At 38.3% G+C, this 17,204-nt stretch overlaps 1 protein-coding gene across 1 annotated transcript; it reads right to left on the bottom strand.

Annotated features, from left to right (window-relative positions):
* Window positions 1-530: 530 nt before the first annotated feature.
* Window positions 531-15,809, bottom strand: LOC139724858 (leishmanolysin-like peptidase). The gene is made up of 14 exons (XM_071635981.1): window positions 15,552-15,809; window positions 14,965-15,146; window positions 14,186-14,291; window positions 12,596-12,690; window positions 11,937-12,054; window positions 10,381-10,488; window positions 8,288-8,475; window positions 6,593-6,725; window positions 6,066-6,155; window positions 5,103-5,172; window positions 4,453-4,583; window positions 2,607-2,802; window positions 1,685-1,846; window positions 531-951 (listed from the first exon to the last, which is right to left on the bottom strand). The coding sequence occupies exons 1-14, from the start codon at window positions 15,807-15,809 to the stop codon at window positions 944-946; spliced, it is 1,845 nt and encodes a 614-aa protein (XP_071492082.1). The 3' UTR covers window positions 531-943.
* Window positions 15,810-17,204: the final 1,395 nt, after the last annotated feature.

The following is a 17,204-nucleotide window of genomic DNA, read 5'->3' as shown; positions in this document are numbered from 1 at the left end:
CTGACAGAGAACGATGGAATCCATAGCACTCTCTGATGGACAATGTGTAATATTGCCTAGTTGTAACAGACCACATCACCTTGTTTTTATATCTTGGTACACAAACACACCAAGGGAAAATAAAAGGCAAACAGAGGACTTATCACAGAGTGTACTTTAAATAGGTCTGACATGTAGTGGATGATCTTTTTATGAGCCTAACTTATGTCAACTTCAGCTCCTCAGATTATTTGATGAGGTGGAATATTTAGAAAGCCAGCTGCAGTCAACTGGGAAAGGGACTTACAAAAGAGCATGGACATATATGGAAAAGGCAGGATTCAACCCACATATGAAGACATCCATGTATCCATGGATTAAGGTATAGCTTCACCCACATATTTAGAATGTGGTTCCATTCACATCTTAAGATGAGGTCATACCCACATAATAAGAAAGTAGTTCAACCTAGATCTTAAAATATGCTTCAAGCCACTCCACCCACTGATGAATATATGGCTCCGCCTACATATGCAGACATGACTCCACCCACAAGTGCACACGTGGCTTCATAACATGTTCAGCATTCAACTCACCCAACCTAACCACATGTAAGGTTGAGAATGAGATGACATATGAGAGGAGGAGAAGCTGGTGAAGAGATGGGAGATCAAATCTTTTGTCTAACCATTTTCTGCACTTCTGAGCTGACTCAATCCACTGCTCAAAACATAATTGTGAGTGGGGGATAAAATCATTCACACTGATAAACCGACAATTAAAGAAGAAGTACATAAATAAAGCAATATATCAAATGTCAATGTTCCCTGATCTGTTATCATCTTGAGTTGATGTCCCATCTGCTAAGATGACAGTAATGTTCTCCACATGGTTGTGATGAGACTTGAAGCAATGGCTAAGGCTACAAGGCTTAGTGAAGTCGGTTTACTGGCACTGCATGGTATTACGGATCTGCAAGATAGCAAAGAAGAAAAGAAAAATGTGTAATTTTCATCTTTGTTGGTGATGTATGTGTGTAACCTGTTAGCAGGAAGCCTGAGATCATATAGTTGTTTTTTTTTTTAAGTAACTTTTTTTTAAAAGTTACTTTTCTTTTTTCTTTTTTTTACAAAGTATACGTCTCAACTTCTGAGAATTTGTATTCATCAAACAAACCTTAAGGGAGAACAACAGCTCATACACAAAGACTCCCTTCTTCAACCATTACTTTCAGGGTTGACAATTTATAACAAGCCACCTGATGATGATTAAAGAGTTTAAGACAGAAATACACATCAGTTGCATTTAGAAGTACTACAGAGTCCTCTTTGCAGTACTTCTAAATGCAACTGATTTTTGAGAGACATTGACAAGCTAGCAGGAAAGATACTGCTGAAAGATACCAGTATGGATAGAAGAACATGGGATGTTTATGATTTGTTTTGTTCAATGTCAATACTTGTCACAATCACAAACAGTTTATAGTGCAAATGTATACTTTTTCCACATCACTTTGCTTTATAGACAGTGTTGTTCATTTACTAGAATGAAAGCCCCCCCCCCCCAAAAAAAAAAAAAAAAAAAAAAACATAGATGCCATAAAATACATGTTTGTCATGTTTGCTACTCTAGAAGAAAAAAGGGGAGATATATTTAGCAAATCATAATTCATACAATTCAATTAAGAATCAAATCCAAATCACACCTGATGTATATCTTGCTATCCGTCTCTGGCAGACATGACCACACCCGTTGGAGCAGCACTTTTCACCCCAGTCACAATCTCTGTCGTGAGTGCATGCCGACACGCAAATGCCTGCAGTGCCTGAGTCTACCCTGGGACACTCTCCTGGATCACCAGATATAGCTGCCACATGGGGAAAAAAAAAATTAAACAAATGAAGATTATGGTTCACAATAATGAGCCACATTTCAAGGAGACAATCATGAACTTCAAAAATTGCTTGAGGAGTGGACCTAGTATACGTGTACATTGTACCACCAATTATTTGGTCACACCCCCCCCCCCCTTTTTCAAATGGCACTTGATACTGGTACATCAAACTGAGAAGGGATCAATATTTGCTCCAAAACTTGGCAGAGATGGAGGTTGTTTTTGCCATGTATGCCTCTTCAAATCCTTCCCCTTTCACATGGTTTCTTAGACATTTTACTTTTGCATAATGTCTAAGAAACCACTTCTCTTGTTTAGAGTAAAATATTAGAACTTTCTTTACTCACAGATTGTCTTGCAAGAAGAGGCAAATGCACTCTTGATTGTGCAAAACTGAATTATCCTACATATTGCTGACTTTGAACCACATAATGTCATAGACCACAGAGGATAAGACACTAAACTTTTAAACAGACGTCCCAAGTTCAAATGCTGCCATGTGCGTACATCCTTGCACAAGATGTGTTAACCCACAATGTCCCTCATGACCTAGGTGTAAAAATGGGTACTAAACAATGCTGGTGTAATAATAATGGCTGGGCCATCTGGAAGAGCAATGGCAACACTAAAGAGGTCGGGATAAAGAAGACCTTGATTATTATCATTATAGGTAGTGGTAGTAGCTGTGGTAGTAGGAATAGTTTTAATCCAAAGCCAGGATGTAATCACTGACCTACTGCAGATGGCCCGTAGGGTGGGGATGGACACTGTGCCCCACAGACTTCTTCACATGGTGGACAGACCAACTGACCAGTGTGAAGGTAGTGACTCGACTGTGCTTGAATGTCTAAGACTTGTCCGCTCTCCTTGCAGACGTAATTGGCGCCCTCTATCACTACTGTCAGGCCTCTAGACTTGTCGCAGGAAACCTGTGATGTGTGAACAAGTATCAAAATATCATTGCCCTGTGACATTGCACTTAAACTTGACTCAAACTACATATAACCTATTCTACTTTAATAACCATGACATAACCCTAAATAAGAACTGAACTGTAAGCTTACAGATATGTTGCCATCTAGAAATGTCTTTACAAGGAACTATAAGCATACTTTTGCATACAACTGTTTATTGGATTATCTCCTTATTTGTTTGTTGGTTGGAATAGAACATGACTGACAGTTTGCATGGGAAAAAAATGGAAAGAAAGGCACTGTATTCACATGATTACAAATATAGCATTTACAGCTGATGGAAGTGGATCACATAAAATGAGCTCTGCATGGACTTCAACAGTAATTGATTCAACTGTACAAATGCAAGCAGCTGTTTGTGTTAAACATTTAATAATGAATATGTGTCTAATGGACTGTACCCACCACACTTCCAATGATAAAGGCCAGGGTTCACAGCCTTTAACAACATTTATGTCTTCAAGTGAGGCACTCTATCCACTAAATTAGCAGTCTTGTTGGAATAATTACGAGGAAGTAAAGTCTATGCACTGTGGGTATAGGTTTCAATCATGTGACTGAATATGGGTGATAGAGTGCTTGCTGTACAGTGTTTTCAGCAGCATAATGCGGCTAAAAGGTGCTATAGAAATACAAAGCAGCAACTGTTTCATCATTATCATACATTTCTAAGGGGAACAGTATAGTATCTCCACTCTTAGAAGATAAACTACTCAAACATTTCTTTAAGCCCTTCTTAACCAACTCACATTCCACAAATGTCTTTCTGCCACACAAATGAACACACAAATTGAAACAAATGTGGAAACACAAATAGTATATCACAGAAGACATTAGGCGTTTTCACATCAGCCCGATGTTTCGAAATAGCGCGCTATTTTGCTGACTATTTTCTGCGAAAAATATCTCGAGCTTGGATTTTTATCGGGCTGATGTGAAAACGCCTATTGTCACACAGAATGTCTGATGTTACACAACTCAACTATAAAGGGATTTTTAAAATCCATTCATACATATTACAGACGTGTTGGTATTCTCAGTTCCACATGAGACATTATCAATAGCTTCCATAATGCGCATTAAGCATAATGTATTATCAAGTTACTGTGGGCCTTTTTACACATACCGAGTTGATTATTTGAAACACGATTACAAACTTGTTTGCAATTAAGTTTCAAATCACAGTCCATTCACACCGCAGGAAGAAGCTTCGCAGATTCTGTTATTTTGAATTTCAGAGCGAGGAGGGCAGGTTTGGCTTCTTGCCAAGTTCCCGTCTTATCACTCTTGAGCCTTCTTTCTGCAGGAGTGACTGGAAAGTCACCGTAATCTCTACCCCCTAAAACACAATTGGAGTTAAGTTATGTTCACATGCTAGTTTTGTTCCTTAATTCTGGCAAAACGTGATTGAAAAACACCTCTGGACCATCACTTGAAACTTAATTGTAAGTTTCAAATCACCCTCCATGATTCCAGTTTCCATTCAAATGGCAAGTTTGCTTAATAACAAACTTGATTGGAGTTTGCGTCATTACAAAACTGTTTCAAACTAAGCAATCTCGGTATGTGTGAATGCCTGGTATGAAGAGCCTTCAGCCTACTTGCCTTGTAGCAACCAGCTCCGACTGCTTTCTGTCTTTGTGACACGGTACATCTCTGCTGTATCCATGGTGACGGAGAATCCAGACAGACAGAACCAGTGCCATAGGCTTCTGCCCCAAGATTATTGTGAATTCCTGATGATATACCACAAAAGGCATGACTGACTGACTGAGCATCTGCAAGGCAGCAACTCTAACTGCAAACACAGCTGAATCCTTTCACATAAATATTATTATTCATTGTTGCTTAACTAGTCTGGAGGTACATACGTCACACAAATGACATTGGTGTAATCTTAAACTCACATGAGAAAATTAATACAAAATTAATTAATTCTAAACATTTTGTGAGACACAAGAAGTAATTCAGCACAGATTTTCTTCTATGTTCTGCTCTGCTGTTTAGTTTTCTTTGGTTAGCAAATTGAGAATCACATAAAGATTTGTATTTGTTTAACTGTTGCACTATTGACTGCAATCTTCAACTGTAATTTCACAAATTAGGAGGTACCACAAATCAGTTTGATTTAATTTGGCTAGTTATGATATAGATATTACAACCAATCTAAACTTATAACCTTTTTCATAACCTTTACTTTTGGTAGCATCACTCAAATTCATATATCCCTTTCATGAAATCCACACAGGTCATACCTGGGAAGTTATACCGGTCCATGCACACTGTGCCTTTGGATGAACCATCATTCATCTGGTACGTAAATTGCTAGATCACAAAACAAAAACATATTAGGCAAACGTGAGTACACTGCACCATTTTAATAACAGGCAAGTTTTGGAGGGAGTATAGAGTTCAAAAATGTATGATGTTATAGCCATTTATCACCATGGAAACTGGTTCTAAGCAACCTCACCTGACCCAGTCTATGACACTTGCTGCTAACCATGTTCGCACCTGGTTGCAACCCAAGCTATAACAAAAGACTGTGAAATCATCATTACATTTCTCTACTGTTCTTCAAATTAGTATTAAGCCTTTCAAATCACAATACTGTATACGCCAAATATTTAGCGAGTCTAAATTTTTGCGAATCAGAACTTCCTGACGATTTCCTAAGTGGTTAAATTCGCAATTGTGGAGTCCTGTACCAAACGGAGAAATGTATACCCGTACATCACATTCATAGCCTGATCAGAGTCAATATTTTCTCATGTACTCAATTTCGCGAATAGCACCTGACTCGCGAAATTTGCGAAAACAAAAACTTCACGAAGTGTTCGGCGTATACAGTAGCAGTCATAGCTATGTAGATAGCCTGTGTACCCAATCAACATCATCACATTAAAAAAATATGATTTCTCCTCCAATTTCTAAAGAAAAACTCTCAGATGTCATAAACTAGGCATAAGGTTAGTTAAGCACTGCAAGGGGAGAAAAAAAATTGTTAGATTTCCTTCTATCCCATAGAGTAGTTATATAAAAACGAACCAATTAACATAATATAATGAAATGCTTTGTCCATCAGTAGACCACAGAAAGACATTAACAATTCAGCATATATTCTCATCTTATTGATACATCAACAGAGAAAGCAAATTATCCAGAATTTCTCAATAGGATGAGGACCAAAATCCAGTAGTGAGTGAATTTGTACTCACCTGATAAAAGGGACAATAATCTGCTATGATTGAAGATCCCCCATGTAAACCAAGGCTTGCTTGATCCACCCCAGGTAGAGAGTCGAAGTACTGAGAAGGGATTTAGGAACACAAGTGAACGAGTCAAATAATGATTCAAAATATACAAATCCCAAGGGGCAGAAAATTTACAACGCTGGTTTTGATAAGTTTTGTCTGTGCTTATAGGAAACTTTGGGTGCAGAATATCTTAAATAACTTGTTTTAAGCCCTCACATACATTCATAAGTGGACTTTTGTAAACACACATGACAAAGCAGCATTAAAACAAACTGTGACAAAAATGAGATAAATAATATGTAATCAAACTTTTCATGCCAATTTATCGCAATTTACCTATTAAAAAGAACAAGACGATATGCCATGTTTTGGTCTACATTTATCAAACCACAAAATATGCATCAAAACAATGATGTCTAATTTTTCCTGATCAATCCCCCTGGACAGAGCCGACCTTACCCACCACTCAGCTATGGCAACTTGCGTACCTGATATTCTGGGGGCAGTTCTTCGGGGAACACGTGGAGGTTGCAGAGTGCTACAGCAGCTCTTCCGACGTCACAGGTCAGGTCCAGAGGCTCCTGGCTCAAATCATTACAGTACGGCTTTATTGTCTCATCGCTGTCAAGAGTCAATAAAACTTGTCGTATCAAATCTACACTTTGATTTTTCTCTTCTTCACAATTCAGCCTCTGGGCTGTATGTATCTTTCTTTTGATGAAATAAACCAATATCTATCTATCTATCTATCTGAATGGATGATATGTGACCCGCTACAACAAAATGATCCTAAAGTCGGGCGACGTCGATTATTTGAAAATTGCATGACAACATTCCCTAATCTTTCTGCTTTAAATTGATATATAACACATCTTATAAAAATAATCGGCTGCGGGGATATCGATGTTTAAAAGAGAGCATGTCAAGACGTCTGGGAAATCACTGTTTCGAGAAAAGCGCCCTAAAAGTTCTCCTTGCGACGCAATCACGATCACGGGACACGCAAGTCATTATTCACCTCCGGACAATAGAAGGTAAGCCCTAGCAACCCCCGAAATGCTCATTCAAACACAGCGTCGGCGGTCTCCTCACCGACCAATCAGTGACCAGGATGCCAGGAGAAGCGGCTGGGCCGGCTGGGCATAGCGCACCCCGCCAGCACGCACCAGTCGACTGGGCAGTGTGCGAGCTTCACGCTTCGGTTAGCGGCAAGCGGCAAACTGACCAATGAGATCACGCTGGTCGTTGTTAGGGGCGGAGCCTATATGTGGCGCTCAATCCAAATGTTCGAACCAGTTTCTGCTTCGTTGAAATGCCAAAAAACATGGCCCAGAAAAACGCTATTTTTTGGTCTTTCCTTTCATTATTTTGCTTCAAAACTTCGACAGATGATAGAAGACATGTCAGACTCTAATAATATGTCAAATTCAGAAAATCGTAAGTTTTGACCAATTTTGATGCTCTGACTTCAAACTCGATTTTCACGGCTTCGACCGTGCGCGACTTTAGGACCATTTTGTTGTAGCGGGTCACATATACGCTTCAAAAGGGGGACCCTTCCTCTGCTACACTAGTCTGAGATATAATCATACGAGTATTCCTCATGACTTTACATGAATAACTGTGAAACTGGCAACACCGAGTTTGATTTTCATGCTCCATTTCACACAAGCAACAGCACCTTCAATTGTTTTGACCAGGCCACACAAACTTAGATGTAGGCATACAAGAAATATTTTGTCAGTGACAGCTTTCAATGCTGCTTCCTTTGTTCCAAATTTTTGCCGGAAACTGCTGATAAGATGCCATTTCTAATGAGTCACATATGGAAAGACTGTATGTTGAAAAATGACATGAATAGATACTGTAAAACGAGGAATGTTCGCGTGCATTCTAATTTTGCGAATTTCGCGAGCGCCAAGATTCACGAAATTAAAATGCATGCAAAAGTTCTTGTCTACACTATATGCATTGAATGCCAGGGGCAGTTTGCGAAAATTTCATGCCGCAAAAAAGGCCGTCGGCTCCAATTGGCAAAAAATTCATGCTGTGAATATATCATGTTTTACAGTAGATGAAAGATAGATAGACGAAAGACTTAAGAGTATTAAAATACTGCAAGAACAGACACAATATCTCATACAAATCAGACAAACTGTGAAATGCCCAACAGATCTTCCTACCTGGCATTTCTGAAATCCATCCAGTACTTGCAGCTCTTTTTGACAAAGTCACAGCCGAGGTTACGGCCCCAGTGCAGTGGGTCAGCACGGTCGTAATTGGCCACGTACCAACCAGTGTCCTCCATGACGGCCAGTGTCAGCCGGGAGAATATCCTCTCATGGGTGTGGGTGCCTGTCATGGCTTCATTCTGACATGGAACAAGAAGTTTATGATAGATACTAGAATGAAGATATAGCACTAATGCTGCACACTTACTGTACGGCACAGTTCGAGAGAGCCACGATTCGCAAAAGTAGAATGCACATGAATGTTGTTGTTTTTTCTACACATATTGCATTGAATGCCACTGGCAATTCGCGAAAAAAGCCATTGGCTCCAATTCGTGAAAGATTCAGGCTACAAATGTTTCTGGTTTCACAGTATCCTCTTTGTGACACAACGTTACCTTTATAGTGAATTGTACAAAGAACATTTGCACAACAAATATTGAATTCTTCTCAACTTGATTATTAACAAGGAAAAGTAGAAATTACGCGGTGCGTAACATATGTCCCCGCCGGAAGTAGCATTTTGTAACAAAATGTGCAATATAGGTAAAAAATCAAGGTCAAAGGTCAAAGAAGTCAAAGGTCAAAATTCTGTGTAGAAGTTTTGAAGCCCTCACATAGTGCCATCACATAAAGCAAATGGAATCGAAATTGGGTTAGAAATGGCGAAGGAGTAGCATTTTGTAGCCAATGTACAATATAGGTCAAAAATCAAGGTCAAAGGTCAAAGAAGACAAAGGTCAAAATTCTGTGCAGAAGTTTTGAAGCCCTCACCTAGTGCTATCACATAAAGCAAACGGAATCGAAATCGGGTTAGAAATGGCGAAGGAGTAGCATTCTGTAGCAAAATGCACAATATAGGTCGAAAATCAAGGTCAAAGGTCAAAGAGGTCAAAGGTCAAAATTCTGTGTAGAAGTTTTAAAGCCCTCAACTAGTGCCATCATATAAAGCAAACGGAATCGAAATCGGGTTAAAAATGGCGAAGGAGTAGCATTTCGTAGCAAAATGTACAATATGGGTCAAAAATCAAGGTCAAAGGTCAAAGAAGTCAAAGGTCAAAATTCTGTGTAGAAGTTTTGAAGCCCTCACATAGTGCCATCACATAAAGCAAACGGAATCGAAATCGGGTTAGAAATGGCGAAGGAGTAGCATTTTGTAGCAAAATGTACAATATAGGTAAAAAAATCAAGGTCAAAGGTCAAAGAAGTCAAAGGTCAAAATTCTGTGTAGAAGTTTTGAAGCCCTCACCTAGTGCCATCACATAAAGCAAACGGAATCGAAATCGGGTTAGAAATGGCGAAGGAGTAGCATTTTGTAGCAAAATGTACAATATAGGTCAAAGGTCAAGGTCAAAGGTCACGACTGAAATTCTGTGTAGAAGTTTCAAAGCTCCCATGTAGTGCTATCATATAAAGCAAACAGAATCAAAATTGGCTCATAAATGACAGAGAAGTAGCAAATTGAAGATTTTGATCACACACGGACGCACACACGGACACACGGACGGACGGACGGACGGACGGACGGACACACGGACGGACGGACGGACACACGGACACACACACGTACGGAGCCCGTTTCATAGTCCCCTGCTCGAACTCGTTCGGCGGGGACAATTACGGGTAAAACTTGGGTAGCATCACTGCTCTTGCCTTTGCAGCAAGTCATAACCTTTTATACACTGATATGCATTACAAACATACTGTTAGTCTGGCAAGATAATCATTCAAATCAAATCAAACAACATTTTGCTGTGCTTTATGACATAATCAACTGCAACTACTATTAACAGTCTATCAATCTCATGCCCACAAAGGGTACTGCAAAATCACAAACGCTCGCAGCATGAAACTTTTGCGAATTGGAGACAACATCCTTTTTTGTGTCATAAAAACTTTTGCAAATTGGTGACTGGCATGCAATACATTAGACAAAAGCCTTCGCACGCATTTTACCTTTGCAAATGTTGGCTCCTCACAAAATTTTGCGAAAAAATTTCATGCACGCAAAAATGTTTGGTTTCACAGTAACCACCAATACTCACGGCCAGCAGGCGCTTTTCAAAATGGGTGATCTCTGTTCCAGTCCCGCCATGGTTTTCCACCTCCACACCTTCCAGTGTTGGGCAGTTAAAGTGGGCTCTAGCTTCCTCCTGCAGTCACGACAAGGTAATCTAGATATTTACTGCCTGACTGTCAGGTGTTCTAACGATTATTCAAGAAAGTGAGAACTGCTCACTGATAGCCTGCAAAAAATGCTTCCATAAAAAATAGATTGATGTACACATATGTATGTAAGTGTATCATTGATCTGATCTCATATATCCTTTGTCATTGTATTGCAATTTGTTTGTCATGTTTTTATAAAAAAAAATCAGCAGCAGCAGCAGCAACAACAATGACAATGACGATGATGATGAATGATGAAGATGATAATGATAATGATGATAATGATAATGATAATAATAATAATAATAATAATAATAATAATACTACTACTACTACTACTACTAATAATAATAATAATAACAATAATAACAATCATTATTATCTATTATTATTATTATTATTATTATTATTATTATTATTATTATTATTATTATTATTATTATCATTATTATTATTATTATTATTATTGTTATTATTATTATTATTATTATTATCATATACATTTATTTGATAATAAACAGATTCTTGTTGCAAAGGTACAACTGATGGTTATGATGCAGTCCTTGTTCAATGCTTGCAAGAGGAGATCAATTTATCACATGGCAAGCTTTCAATTTGCTCCTGTTAAACCTCTTGTTACTATGGACATAATGTAGGCAAATCATCATGAAACAATTGTGGTGATACAAAGTGGTATCATTTCATTTGCAGAAGTGTGTAGATACTGTTGGAAGTTAAAATCTGACTGCTGCGCATGAATAGATTGTTTGAACATCAGTGCAGAGACCATTTCCTTGCCAGTAGTATTCTGTAGCATTTTAGATGGTATATGAAATCTCACAATTTCAGTGGCTTAACTATAGAGTGGAAAGTCACATTCTAGTTCTTGAGAATTGCACTTCACACTCAATCCCAGCTGTAATAAGAAAACTTTAGCCATCACTGAACTGAATTTAATTGACTAAATTAAACTTATTTTGTTCAGCATAAAATACATAGAACAATGACTGTTATAAACATTCATTACAAAGTACAAATTATTGATGGTTACTGTAGTATTTCATACCTGATATGTGATAAGCTGAAGGGAAACAGCCGATTAAATCAAATGCAATAAAAAGCAAATATGATAATTGTAGTTGTCATGAGTGCCAATATATTGTGGTGTGTGTGTGTGTGAGTGTGTGTGTGTGTGTTTTTTTTTTTTAATGAATTGGACAATACTTTATGAGTGTGGGTAAGACATTATGGGTAAAGTTAATACACCAGCCATTACAGTATGTTCTTTCACATGCAGTACCACTAGCTGATTATTCATTCCAAGAGTAATCACAATGAATGAAGCACATTACAAATTAAAAATGCTACATTTCAGAGAGAAATGGAAAACAAAAACCATCATTTGTTTAGTTTATGACACAGACAAACTTACCACAACTTTTCTAGTGACGATCATGTTGACTGTGTGTTCCATCTGGCCAGTGCGCACATCCCAGTCTGTCCTCGTCACAGGACGAATTACATTCTCACTCCACTGGTACAGCCCCATCCTGATGGAATACAAGCAGAACATAAAATTTCCTACATAAGTTTAGCATAGTAACAGCTGGTAAAAGTTCCATCCTTTCAAGATTATTTGCTTCTTATTGTGCATTTAATATTCCTCATTCACGAAAGCTTTGTATACCTTGGTGTCATCCTGAATGGGGTAAAAGGAGCAAACTAAGTGGAAACAGCTAGTTCTGATATTTAACATCTTTTATGACATAGGGATCTCTAGCGATGTAATCCTCTACTCACTGAGAGAACTGGTAAATTTTATGTGACTTTTTTGTGACTTTTCAAATAATATACAAATTGGTTGAGCATTTATGAAGATTGGATCAGACAGTGGGTTGATACATGGATAATGAGGCAAAGTTGCCACTTTCACACACCTCACATCCCCTCCCACTCCTGCACACACATACACACACACACACACCTACAGGTATGCGAAGAGTGGCTCCAAAATTATTCACACGCTATTTAGGTGCAATATTGTCACTCTGTGGCAATCCACTCTCAAAACGGTCAAGAGAGCACACTTACGTTGCATTGAATTCTGGTAACCCTGTTGCTAACCGTGGGGTCAAAGGCTGTCCATTACTGTCCCTGTAGAAAGCATAGAGGGCAGCAGAGAACCCCTATGTACAGGAAAATGATCATGAATAAGATGGGATTTCATATGAACCACTTTATTAATTTTTCAGTGCACTATCAAATTTTTAATTTTGTTGCCTGTGTTCAACAGATGATTTGTCAAATTTAAGTGATATTCATTAAAACAAGAACTGTTGCTTGAACCCAGAGATTCCAATCCCAGGCACCTTCTGATCTGGAGATTCTCCTGCCTGAAACCCCTGGCAAACGGGAGACTCGAACTTGATGTGCGCGAAGCGCGTATCACGAGCGCGAAGTTCCTTGCGGCCGGGGTCCAGGGCCCGCTTGGGCCCTAATAATTAGGGTTCTTGATGCTCTCTCATGCTATCTAAGGCCTATTTTTCAACATACGAAGACAAAAAGTAAGAAATCCTTTCAAACGGGAGACACAGAGCCAGGGTGGGAGAAATTAAATCTCAAGCGGGAGAACGGGAGATTTTGCAAAAATGGGCTTTCGGCAGGAGATCTCCGTCGAAAACGGGAGAGTTGGAGTCTCTGTGAACCTTGGAGACTACTAAGGCTTCATTTGAAGTTCAATGTTGTATTTTCTTTTGCCACAAAAATCTGGTTTCTAGTCTAGCTTTGATGGATTGTCCTGAATACGGATTCAACATAAATTTAGAATGAGTGATAACTAGATTGAACTATATTACCTACATCATACATTTTGATCATTGCGTTTATTCTGTAAACATAATATATAGATAACATTAATATACTTACGTAATAACAAACACAGTAACTTCAAAGCAATGGCTTAAAGCAACGTATTCTGGATATACAGTGTACATGTTGCACATCTATTAATGACCCTCTTCATAACAATCAATATATCAAGTCTATAGACTTTATCTGCTAGTACTTTATGTATATTGGCCTATCACTATCACAAGAACCTTAAAATGAAGCACTTTCACTCCATGGTAAATTTTGAGGGTTGATACCAAGTGATCACAGAACCAATGTCTTTCAGCACAACACTTGATTTCTATTCATTCTTCCCACAGCACTGAATTCCAGGCAGTGGAAAAATCATTGGCAAATGCAATGTGAACTGCAACAAGAAAGGAATGCTGTCGATGGAGGCAAAAATATGGCCTCCTGTAACACAAATGTGCCGTAGATCATCTCAAGGACTGGAAATACTTAAATTTTCTCTTCAAATGGGGTAATCCTCATTTCTCATTTATGACTGTGGCTTCCAATCATGAATTCAACCATTTGAAGAATTGTCTTGAAAGTCATAATTCACAAAATATATGAAATATACCTCCAAACAGTGAGAGAGAGAGCACAAGTATTAACCCTTTGAGGATGAGCTGATTTTGCAATATTTAACATGTTTCCCATCGACACCTGCCTTGTACTCGGGACTGGTCTTCAATGGGTTAAAAGAAGCTTTGAGTACAACATGTTGTGATAGTATAGTGCTGTTTCCTAGGAGAGATGGTCACTGATATCTTATATCTCAACTCTTACCAGAGCATGAATGATCTCATGCTGGATAGTGGTCAGCAGTGTGTAGGTCTTGGACAGGCCTGTGGCCAGATGGTGTGGACATAGATTGACATATCCCGCTATCGGTCTGCAGTCAGGGAGAACACAAGATATACAATGCAAAGTACATGTACGCCCTCGCTGTGGATGAGACCACAGTTTCTTATACTTGTAAATAAGGCTTGTTCTCGAAACAGCTGAATACATAACTGCAAAACATCATCCTTCTGAGCTTGTGTCACATCATTTCTACATGCAGTAAAAACTGAACTTTAGAAGCGCAAGTGTGTGACAATGGTATCTTTGAGATGATGCATATACACTGTATGTCTATCTGCAAGTCTGTGAGCGATATCAGGAAGTTTGGTACCAAGTATACTGTAAACGTCATATATTTTATGAATATGGGAAAAATATATATCTCCCTTCATATACTGTAAAACATGATACATTCGCAGCATGAATTTATCGCGAATTGGAGCCGACGGCCTTTTTTGCGGCATGAAATTTTCGCTAACTGCCACTGGCATTCAATGCATATAGTGTAGACAATAACTTTCGCGTGCATTTTAATTTTGCGAATCTTCGCGCTCGCGAAATTCGTGAAATTAAAATGCATTCCTCGTTTTACAGTATATGCACAATATCTCAGTTTCGTTTTATTTTTTTTTTTTTTTGCCTGCATTCTTGTTTTCAGTCAGCCTAGAGAATGAGTACTTGACAGGCTACTAAGATCCAAGGGTGATCAAAGGGAAACTTACCGATCCATGACGGCTTCTAACTGGCAGTACGATGCATGAGCACTCATGTCAGCGCCATCACAGTCGTAGTCTGCTGCACTGACGTAGAGAATGAAGTCAGTGTCTCGGCTGCCTTCACCAGGTGTCGTGTCATTTCCCATTGGCCCACAGACGGACAAGTCTTCATTACATGCATAGCAAGTCTGACAAAAGGTTGTAGGTAGGAGCAGAACAGATTACTCATTTTAAATCTTTCTTCATTTCACTACAGAAACACAATGCTCCACAGAGCCCTTCTTTGGTGGTCATTGTGATTATCTACACATTTTATTTCTCTCTTTTTACATTATAATACCACAATTGACCAATCTATCATATAAATTCCTTTCTGTATTTCATTTATGAAAACACCTATTTTCTGTGCAAATAAGAAAGGTATGAAGAACTTTCCTAAAAAAATATAAAAAATGCACAAACAACCCAACATAAACACACACTGTCATTTCTTCTTCAATAATGTTTTCATTGAATACCACTTTGCATGCTGCTCTATAAACACTGATCACTAAAAGGCATGTGACTGATGTGAGACATGACTAAGATCTTACTTGTAAATGGTGCTTGGGTATCATCACAGGGCCACACATGGTCTGGTCTCTGCAACCACCAATACAGTATTCATGGCCATCCGGCCTCTTGACATAATGCTCACCAATGCACTGCCTGTGGTACAAACATGTGAAAATACTTGCCGCTTTGTAAATGTCTGAACTTGCAAAGTTCACATTGTACCACACAGACAGTTTAAAGGACCGATGTAATGCAAATTCAAGTTGACTTGTACTGATCTTGAATACTCCGATCATCACTTAATACATTGTATGAGCAAAAAAAAAAAAATAAATAAATAAATGTGCCCCATTTATTCAATAATAACTTTTATTTCATTTTATTTTCGATTACTTGGCTACGCCAACAAAAATCTTCAGAATCAAGATTCCATTCCCACTGTCAATCAATGCTACATTACTAATTTGATTAACAAAAGACACTGGAATGCACCTTCCCTAAACTGTAAAGTAAAACGTAACAGTGTCTTTTGTTCATAATATTAGGGGTATGAAAACATGCAAGTTACACTCACTTCAGGGGAAGTGCATTCCATTGTCTTTTGTTAGTCAAATTAGTAATGTAGTGCTCAGCAATTGACAGATAATGTCATTGACAGAATCTTGTTTTGTTTGATTTTTTTTTTTTAGCCATGTCCAATAATCTACAAGTAATAGTATATGAATTATTATAAAATACACAGGGCTGGGGGCATATTTACATATGTACATTCTTTTTAGCACATAAGTGATGACGATCACTCAGGGTTATGTAGATCAACACAAGTCAACTTTGCATTGCATACTGCAGTAGTATAAGTCCTTTAACCTTCTTGTGTGGCAATGTGTACATACATTGTAAGTTTCAAGGGAGTTTTGATATGGTTGTTGCTTAGCAACTTGCACTGAAATACCACAACACAATTTTCCCCAGCAAGTATAAATGGCCCTGGTGACACCATACATCATGTATGGGAAGTCTGAGACTTTCAATACACCATACTGGTTGGTTTGGTACAGTGTAACTTGTGATATCTGATCTCACACCAAGCAGGAAATGATATTACCAGCTTACAGGATGCGTGGTATTTGTAATGTCACGTGTGCAAAAATCACACATACACATGTCTTGAAGTGTCATAGCCCTCTGCCTCCATGGACTATTAATATTTTGAAATGGAATTGCCATTATTGATTTCACAAGCATCATGGATACAGCCTGGATTGTACAGACATATGACTGAGCAACAGACTGTTTAACAATATGAGATATAACTGAGTAGAACAGCTTAATGATAGTTGGCTACTCAGTGCAAGTAGTCTCTAACCCTTTTAATAGCAACTGAAGATTTCATACAAAATGGCTTATTGTTCCATGGAAGGTATAGCAATATTGCTCTCATTTCGACAACTTTCTAAATCATGAAAGATAGATCACTGCATGTTTATTTTGTCTACTATAAGTTATGTTTATTTGAAAGCCTATTAAGACTTTACCTAGAGACTTGTATGTCACAACTTTTGTTGATATTTGACCTCCCTTAAATTACATAATTACATAATTATTCTACATGAATAAAATAAAATTGTAAAGAATAAACTATAAACTAGAAATGTCGCTATGGCGACTGGTATGCCTCCGCCATAATGCAT

Source organism: Diadema antillarum, unplaced genomic scaffold (assembly GCF_040938485.1).
Source record: "Diadema antillarum isolate AM-2024a unplaced genomic scaffold, OU_Dant_1.0 scf00000234, whole genome shotgun sequence".
In the NCBI taxonomy this organism is placed as follows: Eukaryota; Metazoa; Echinodermata; class Echinoidea; order Diadematoida; family Diadematidae; genus Diadema; species Diadema antillarum.
Note: the sequence above shows the minus strand (reverse complement) of the source record. Positions and strands in the feature narration are given on the sequence as shown.